The following is a 9,778-nucleotide window of genomic DNA, read 5'->3' as shown; positions in this document are numbered from 1 at the left end:
ACAAAGTGGCATACAATCAGAGGCAGGTATAGCTAACTGGAGGGGGACAGGCAGGGCTTTTCTAACCCTCATGGAGGAGGTGATCCTGATCATTACTACTGTGCTGCCCATTGATAAGACTGTGGCCAGCAGCAGGGCTGAAACCATCAAAGATAATGGTATCCTCGTACGTAATCCTCCTTCTCACATTCCACAACCTCCCCACCCCCACACCGCCCTCCACCCCCAACCCATGCTCCTTTCTGGTTTACAAGGTGCAGGTGGTGTAACCTTGCACCTCTTACTTTCTGCTCACCCCACCCCCATCCACACATCACAAACCTATCCTCGTGCCTTTTTCCTTTCAGATACCCAAGAGGCAAAATCTGTTCAGACTGTGAAGGCACACCAACAAGAAGGCAACAAGACTCAGCACCATCACTTCAATCACACTCACTGTCACCAGCTCAGACACTGACACTGCAAGTGGTGAAGTTGCATCTTTACCAAAGTTTGATCCATCGCTGTGTTCAAATAAGCTCAATAAGCTGATATTATTAACAACTCTCTCTCTCTGCGTTCAGGTATTGCCCCCATCACCACTACACCCAACGCTCACCTCCTTCAAGCCTACTCTCTTGACCCCGCTCCTCGAAAAATTAACTCACGACCCTTTCATCCTTTTAAATGAACACCGCATTTCCAATCTCCCCTTCCTCTCCAAAATTCTTAAACGTACTGTGACCTCCCAAACCTGTACCCATCTTTCCTGGTCCTCCATGCATGAATCCCTCCAATCAGGTTTCCACAACTGCCATAGCACTAATGGCATCTGTAAAGTAAAAGGTTACCTCTAACACTGCTCTAATAATGGCTACTGCGCATGTGCATAAGGTGCTATGTCATAATGATGTCACTCAGGGAAAGATGAGCGAGAAGAGCCTGAGAGGAGCAGAAGCTCTCTCCTGATGTTCTGTAACCTTATATATAGTTAGTTATGTAAATAAAAGAACTTTTAAGGAAAGTTCTTTACCTCCAGCCAGATCTCTTACTAGAATAAGGCACCCATTTTCTTCCAAGGCAACACAACAATAACAGATATCCTATATGACTGTGACAAAAGCAAACTATCCCTTCTTGCCCTTCTCGTCCTGTCTCCAGCCTTTGACAGAGTTGACCACACCACTGTCCTCCAACGCCTCTCCATGGTTGTTTAGCTGGGTGAGACAGCTCTTGCCTGATTCCATTTATATCTATCCAGTCGCAGCCAGAGAATCACCTGCAATGGCATCTCTTCCCGCTCCTGTACCATTACCTCTGCTGTCCCCTCAGGATCTATCATTAGCCCCCTTCTAATTCTCATCTACATTCTGCCCCTCAGCAACATCATCCAAAAATGTTTTTTCCACCCGTACCATTGACGAAACCTAGTTCTACCTCATCAGCATCTCTTTCATTCCCTCCACTGTCTCTAAATTGTCAGCCTGCTTGTCCAACATCCATTTTGGGATGAGCAGAAATTTCCTCCAACTGAATATTGGAAAGCCCAAAGTATTGTATTCTGCCCCACCCCACCACAAACTTTGTTCCCTAGCCACTGACACCATTTCTCTCCCTGATAACTGTCTGAGGCTTAACCAAGCTGTTCACAACCTTGTATCATATCTGATCTTGAGATGAATTTCTGGCTACATTTCAGCACCATCACCAAGACTGCCTATTTCTATCTCTATAATATCACTCGACTCTGTCCCTGCCTCAGTTTATCTGCTGCTGAAACCCTCATTTATGCATGCGTTACCTCGAGACTAGACTATTCCAATGCCAATTCGAATTGGCCCTTCACATTCTACCCTCCATTACAATCTCTATTTCTTATATCACAACAGTGAGTACACTTCAACATTACTTCATTGGCTGTAAATAGCTTTGACATGTCTGGTGATCATGAAAGGTGTGATATAAATACAAGTCTTTCTTTCTTTTTCATTCCATATAATTGAGTTCATCTAAAAATCTGTTACCCAAGTGCTATCTTGGACGACCTTCCGTTCATCCATCACCCCTGCACTTGCTGACCTACACTGACTCACGATTAAGCAATGCCTCAATTTTCATTCTTGTTTAAGAAGCCCTAATGGCCTGGCCCCTCCCTATCTCTTTAATTCTCTCCAGCTCTACAACCCTCTCAGATCTCTGTGTTGCTCTAATTTTGATCTCTTATACATCCTCTGAGTTTAATCATTCTATATTGGTGCCCTGGCTTCACCTGCCTAGGCCCTAAGCTCTGAAATTCCTTCCTTAAACCTATCTGTCTATCTCTCAATCCTCCTTCAAAAGGCCTCTTAAAACCTCCTCCTTCGACCAAGCTACTGGTCATCTGTCCTGATATCTCCATAATTGCCTCAGTATCCTATTTTGAATTACTATGTTAAAGGCTATATAAAAATAAAAGTTGCAGTTGTTGTTGTGCCTTTAAGAGCTCAAAATCCATGAAAATTCCCTTAGACCCATTCAGATGGTTTAAATCCCATATTGCCCAAAATATTTCTCCAACAATCTCCAAATAATTGCAGGTAACAATTTCTATTACTGAATATGGAGATTCAATGCGAGTTAAATCATTTAACAATAACACAAATTTGGGTATTCATGTCAAAATCAGCATCAGTTTAGGATTTGAGTTCTTTTTTCACCTTCAACTGTGTGCTAATTGTAGATATGCAATATCCACTTGAAGTTTATTGCTGTAATTAAATCTAAAAATGGTTTAACTGGATCAGTTATCCCTACATACCATGTTAATTATACTTTGATACTAGGCTTATGCAAATCTAATTTTATCCCAGCACTCACCAAGCTATTAAGTTAACTCCTGCATTTTTGTTGTTAAAACCATTCGAGAAAAGAGCAAGGGGCTGGGACTAGCGGAATTGATCTTGCAGAGAGCCAGAACAGATACAATGGGCCAAATGGCCTCTTTCTCTGCTGTAATCATTCTAAACATGGATTCTATTTCAATCCCTTTGTTGATTATGTCCTTTGTTACTGCTTCCATTATGTCATTTCTGATTAACACAGCTACTCACCACCGCTCTGTCTACTTTCCCTACCTTTCTAAATTGAACCATTAAAATTGGATTCAATAAATATGTTAGTTTGTAGGTTAATACTAAAGAAAAATAAATTTGAAAAAACTGCTGCACTCATGTCCTTTAGCGAAGGAAAGCTACCACCCCTACCTGTCTGACCTACACAGCTCTAATGGGGTAAATTACCCTCTTCACTGGAAGAGTGGGTAATCTGCCTGTGGTGTCTATACTCACCCACAGATGAGCAGGCACAGTGACATGGGGGCCAAGGGCAGGACCAGGTCAGACCTGCCAATTGATGATGGCATTCTGATTCCTTATTGCAGCACATCCACAACACTCCACCACCTTAACAAACAGACAAGGCTGAAGGCCTGAGGCCTGCAGTCAATAATGTTTGCAATATATTTTTGCATTTTATTTCTGCTTTGCTCTTGATTTTAATAGAACCTGCATTAAGCCTGAACTGAATGTTTAAAAGTTACTTTGTAGAGCTTGATTTAAAACTAAATCTGATTGTGCTTTAAGTCAAATAATTAATCAGTGGTGATATTATTAACTATGGGCTTGTTTTCCCCAACTTGTTTTTCATACTAGCCACCTTCACAGCTGGTATTTCATCTTTAAACCATTGTTTTCCTTTTGGGGTTAGTGCTGAGATAAAAGTTATTATTGTGTAACAGGAAGCACTGTTTTACTGCATTCGATGATCCTTGAACTAACTAGAAGCCAAGACAATGAGGAGAATTTTCTGCGTGTCGGGCAGGCGGGTTGGGACCGGCTGCAGGACGGTATGGAGCTGATCGCCACCCGCGATCGGCTGCGTGCCGCCATTTAACATAGGCAGGCTAATTAAGGCCTGCCCAGCATGACGCACATCCGATAGCGCTCAGTGCTACCTGTGCGGGTGAGGGGGGAGGAGGGAGAGTTGGGATATGTTTTTATATTCAGGAAAATGTTATCATTTAATTAATAAAAGCTTCAGGAAACCTCATCCCGCTCGTGGATGAGGTTTCCTAAAAAGCACGAAGGCCGCTTGCGCTCTTTGCCTGCCCACCAACATTAAGGCTGGAAGGGCAGTGTTGATAACTACTTTAATTGTTTTTTTTAATGGCCTTAATAGGCCGTTGACAGTTCAGCGGGCACACGCCTGCTGGATGTAATATCTAAATGACGAGTGATGACATCCAGATGTATGCCAGACGTCACTGTGCGTCATTTTACACATCGGCCTGTTGGGCCCACCCCTGCATGCCAACATCAAAATTCAGGCCATTGAAGAACCTTGCATGTGAGGTAGTCAGCTAGAGTGTAGAATCAGGAGATGGAGTTTGATTTATGGATGATATATAACCTAAACGATGGCAGATGGGAGACACCATCAAAAGATATGTAAACAACTGGAATTGAAGTCTGCAAACCTTAAAGTGCCTGGTGAGGAGAATTTGATAAGGACTCATAATTAGCAGACACTTGTTTTGAAAGGCTGGAAAGGAGCGTCCAACCAACATTTGGGGCTGAAAATGGAGTGGATTAGTCAACCACTCAAGACTTCCAGAGGTAGAGGCCCATTGACAGAGTGGCTGACCTGGGGGGGGATTCACCCCTGTGCAAGGTTATTTGGAAACTTGGTGATGTATAAACCAAGGGGAATTTTACCATTTTGGGGAGCTTTCATGATCAGACCAATTTGGGGCTATCATTTATAACATAATATAATGGCCCAACCATCTTCAGTTGCTTCATCAATGACCTTCCTTCCATCATAAGGTCAGAAGTGGGGATGTTTGCTGATGATTGTACAATGTTCAGCATCATTTGTGACTCCTCAGATACTGAAGCAGTCCATGTCCAAATGCAGCAAGACCTGGACAATATCGTCATTGAGCAGGTTATTGATAAGCAAGCACTGCTTGATAGCACTGTTGATGACCCATTCCATTACTTTACTGATGACTGAGAGTAGGTTAATGGAGCGGTAATTGGCTGGGTTGGATTTGTCCTGCTTTTTGTGTACAGAACATACGTGGGCAATTTTCCACATAGCCAGGTAGTTGTCAGTGTTGTAGCTGTACTGGAACAGCTTGGCTAGGAGCGTAGCAAGTTCTGGAGTGCAAGTCTTCAGTACTATTGCCAGAATATTGTCAGGGCCCGTAGCCTTTGCAGTATCCAGTGCCTTCAGCCATTTCTTATTACATATTACATGGAGTGAATTGAATTGGCTGAAGACTGGTATCTGTGATGCTGGGGACCTCTGGAACAGGACAACATAGATCATCCACTTGGCACTTCTGGCTGAGGATTGTAGCAAAAGCTACAGCTTTATCTTTTGCATTGATGCGCTGGGCTCCTTCATTCAGGATGGAGATATTTGTGGAGCCTCCTCCTCCAGTGAGTTGTTTAATTGCCCACCACCATTCATGATTGGATGTCACAGGACTGCAGAGCTTAGATCTGATCCACTGGTTGTGGAATCGCTTGGCTCTGTCCATCATTTGCTGCTTATGCTGTTTGGCAAGCAAGTAAACCTGTGTTATAGCTTCACCAGGTTGACAACTCATTTTTAGGTACGCCTAATACTGCTCCTGGCATGCCTTTCTGTACTCCTCATTGAACCAGGGTTGATCCCCTGGCTTGATGGTAATGGTAGTGGGGTCATGAGGTTACAGACTGTGTCCGAATGCAATTTTGCTGCTATTGATGGCCCACAGTGCCTCATGGATGCCCAATCTTGAGTTGCTAGATCTGTTTGAAAACTATCTGATTTAACACAATGGTAGTGCCACACAACACAATGGAGTGTATCTGCGGCAGGCAGGTTGGTGAGGATGAGGTCAAGTATATTTTTCCCTCATGTTGTTTTTCCTCACCAACTGCCACAGATCCTGAGTGGCAGCGATGTCATTCAGGATTCGGCCAGTTTGATCAGTAGTGGTGCTACCGAGACACTCTTGTGATGGACATTGAAGTCCTCCACTTGGAGTACATTCTGTGTCCTTGCCTCCCTCCAAGTGGTGTTTAACATGGAGGAGCTCTGATTCTACAGCTGAGGGAGGGTGGTAGGTGAATATCAGCAGGAGGTTTCCTTGCCTATGTTTGACCTGATGCTATGAGATTTCACGAGTTCCAGGGTCGGTGTTGTGGACTCCCAGGGCAACTCCCTCCCGACTGTACACCACTGTGCTGCCACATCTGCTGGGTCTGTCCTGCCATGGGATTGGACATATCCAGGGCTGGTGATGGTGACGTCTGGAACATTATCTGTAAGATATGATTCTGTGAGGATGACTATGTCAGGCTGTTGCTTGACTAGTCTTGAGACAGCCCTCCCAATTTTCACGCTAGTCTCCAGATGTTTGTAAGGAGGACTTTGCAGGGTCGACAGTGGTGAGTTTGCCATTGTTGTTTCCAGTGCTAAGTCGTCTATCCAGTTTCATTCTTTTTTTGAGACTTTTTAGTAGTTTGATACAACTGAGTAGCTTACTAGACCATTTCAGAGGGCAGTTAAGAGTCAACCGCATTGCTGTGTGTCTGGAGTCACATGTAAACCAGACCAGGTAAGGACAGCAGATTTCCTTCCCTAAAGGGCATTAGTGATTCAGATGGGTTTTTTTTTCAACAATTGACAATGGTTTCATGGACATCATTAGGCTTTTAATTCCAGACTTGATTCGAACCCAGGTCCCCAAAGCATTACCCTGGGTCTCTGGATTATTAGTCCAGTGACAATACTGCTACTCCATCGTCTTCCCTGATGCATTAAAATGTAGTTACCGATGACCGGTGGCAGGAACCATGGCCCGTTATTGAAAGGCAGAGTGGGCGGTTGAAAGCGTGTTTCACGATGGCATGAAGCCCGACGCCAGCAGGCATGGAAAATTTCACACTTTGTATTACATATATATATATATATATAAAAGAAAGGAAGTTAGACAACTTTACGTAGATACTATACGTACTATATTACAAATTTGTTTTATTTATTCTCAGGATGTGAGCTTCACTGGCTGGGCCAGAGTTCATTGCCCATCCCTAGTTATCCTTGAGAACGTGGTGGTGAGCTGCCTTCTTGAACTGCTGCAGTCCATGTGGTGTAGGTACACCCACAGTGCTGTTAAGAAGTGAGTTCCAGGATTTTGACCCAGCAACAGTGAAGGAACGGTGATATATTTCTAAGTCAGGATGTTGAATGACTTGGAGGGGAACTCCCAGGTGGTGGTACTCCCTTCTATCTGCTGCCCTTGTCCTTCTAGGAGGTAGTGGTCGTGGTTTGGAAGGTGCTGTCAAAGGAGCCTTGGTGAATTCCTGTAGTGCATTTAGTAGATGGTACACACTGCTGCTTTACTGAGAAATCTCATTGCTTCTGACAAGCCAGCAAATAAAAGCTTTAAAGACCTTGTGGACATTTTGAAAAAGCACTTCGATCCAAGACCAGCCACTATTGCCAAGAGATTCAGGTTTCACCAAAGAGAACAGCATGAGAGTGAGTCAGTTTCCCAGTTCCTGGCTCAGTTGAAAAAATTAGCAGAACATCGTGACTTTAAAGATTACTTGGAAGAAGCGTTGCGTGATCATTTGGATTGCTTCAGCGTAGATTGTTAGCGGAGCCTGAGTTAACACTGAAGAAAGCATTCGCGATTGTGTAAAGCATAGAAATGGCAGGAAAACAAGCTGGAGATTTGAAAGTGCATTGTAACAATGTCAAAGTTAAAATTGTAAAGTCAGAGTATACTTGTTTCCAAACATGTTACCACTGTAATGGAAGAGGGCATAATGCAGAGGCCTGTAAATGGAAAACTGTTGATTGTCGTTACTGTGGAAAAAAAGGACACATGCATCATGTGTCAATCAAAGACTGATCACAGTAAAGCAGTACCACCAAGAAAAGGGCATCATGAGGAGCACACAGACAACTCACGCTTGAAAATAAACAGGCAGTTTAAAAAGACGCAATACTTGGAAACAAAATACAAAAGTAATGCGATCCAGACAAGACAGAAATGAAGCAAACAGTGACAGTGCAGAAGAGCAATTGTATTGAATTCAGTCTGATCTGAAACTAAATGAAGGACTAAAAGTTGACATTGCCTTAAATGGTAAAATTGTTTTAATGGAGGTTGACGCTCAAGCATCTGTTTCTACTGCTTCAGAGAAGACTTGGGGGAAAAATTTCAAGAAATGTCCATTAGAGAAAATCCTCCACCAGCTTAGCACTTACACTGTTGAGCCTGTGAATATACTTGGAAAAATGTCTGTTCAAGGTAAATATGGAGATCAAATAGCAAGGTTGCTATTTATTATTGTGAAATGGGATCGTCCATCGCTTATGTCAGGAACTGGCTGAAAGAAATTCAGCTGGACTGGAGTAAAATAAATAAAGTGCATTGCAACCCCATGTTGCAATCCTTGTTAGACAAGCATATTGATGTCTTCAAAGAAGGTCTTGGAGTTATTAAAGACATTGAAACTAAACTTGCTGTGAAGGCCAAAGCTTCTCCAAGGTTCTTCAAACCATGTTCAGTTCCCTACTCAATGCGACAGAAAATCGAGCAGGAACTAGAATGACCTGAAAACTTTCAGATAATTGAGAAAGATAATTATGCAGAGTGGGCAGCTCCAATAATCCCAGTAGTGAAGGATGATGGGTCTATCAGAATATGTGGTGACTATAAAGTCACCATTAATCCTTTCCTGGAAGTGCATCAGTGCCTGTTACCAAAAACTGAGGACCTGTTCGCTGCTCTGAATGGAGGTGAATTATTCACAAAGCTTGACCTATCACAGGTACTTTTGCAAATGCAGCTGAGTGAAGATTACAGGTAGTATACAACCATCAGCACACACAGAAGTCTATATCAATACAAACGATTACATTCAGAATCGCATCATCACCAGCCTTATTCCAGTAGACCATGGACAATGTACTGAGGGGCTCCCTGGAGTAACCTGCTTCCAAGGCGACATGCTCATCACTGGGAAAAACCTCCCAATTCATTTCGAGAACCTAGGCAGGGTCCTGCATAGACTGGAAAAACACGGCATCTGCTGTAAGAAATCCAAATGCTCATTTCTGAAGTCCGCAGTGAAGTGCCTGGGACGTATGATCGATGAAACTGGCCCCTCAACCTCACCCAGAAAGATGGAGGCAGTGGTGAAAGCACCACAGTCCAAAAACGTTAAAGAGCTTTTTTTGTTTTTGGAACTTGTGAATTACTACAGCAAGTTCATTTCCACTTTGGCTACCAAGGCAGCACCACTGAATAATCTGAAGGAGAATGCAAAATGGGATTGGTCACAAGTCTGTCAGGAAAATTTCAAGGACCTCAAGCAAGAGTTCACTTCTGCTATAAGTCCTGGCACATTTCAATGAAAAGTTGCCTGTCAGCCTGGCTTGTGATGCATCTAGATATGATGTTGGAGCTGTCATCTCCCACACATTTCCTGATGGCAGTGAAAGGCCCATTGCATACGCCTCATGCACATTGTTCAAGGCAGAGCAAAATGATGCCCAAATTGAGGAGGAAGCTCTTGGGCTAATCTATGGAGTCAAGAATTTCCATCAGTATTTGTATGAGTGTAAATTCATGTTAATTATAGACAACAAGCCTTTGACTTGGTTACTTAGCCCGAAGTCACAAACCCACCACTTGCTGCTGCACACCTTTCAAAGGTGGGCATTGATCTTATCTGCTTACCGGTACAAAACT

The 9,778-nt window shown here is 43.3% G+C and overlaps 1 protein-coding gene across 1 annotated transcript; it reads left to right on the top strand.

Moving 5' to 3' along the window:
* The first annotated feature begins 9,033 nt into the window (after nt 1-9,033).
* On the top strand, nt 9,034-9,441 carry LOC121273182 (uncharacterized mitochondrial protein AtMg00860-like). Its single transcript, XM_041180200.1, has one exon. It carries the CDS (start codon nt 9,034-9,036, stop codon nt 9,439-9,441), a length of 408 nt encoding a protein of 135 aa, XP_041036134.1.
* Nucleotides 9,442-9,778: the final 337 nt, after the last annotated feature.

Source organism: Carcharodon carcharias, chromosome 1, assembly GCF_017639515.1.
Source record: "Carcharodon carcharias isolate sCarCar2 chromosome 1, sCarCar2.pri, whole genome shotgun sequence".
Taxonomy (NCBI): Eukaryota; Metazoa; Chordata; class Chondrichthyes; order Lamniformes; family Lamnidae; genus Carcharodon; species Carcharodon carcharias.
The sequence above is the reverse complement of the archived record's forward strand: the minus strand, read 5'-3'. Positions and strand labels throughout refer to the sequence as shown.

Coding starts and splice junctions, on each gene's coding strand:
- LOC121273182 (XM_041180200.1), top strand. CDS start 9,034: ATGCTCATCACTGGGAAAAACCTCCCAATTCATTTCGAGAACCTAGGC.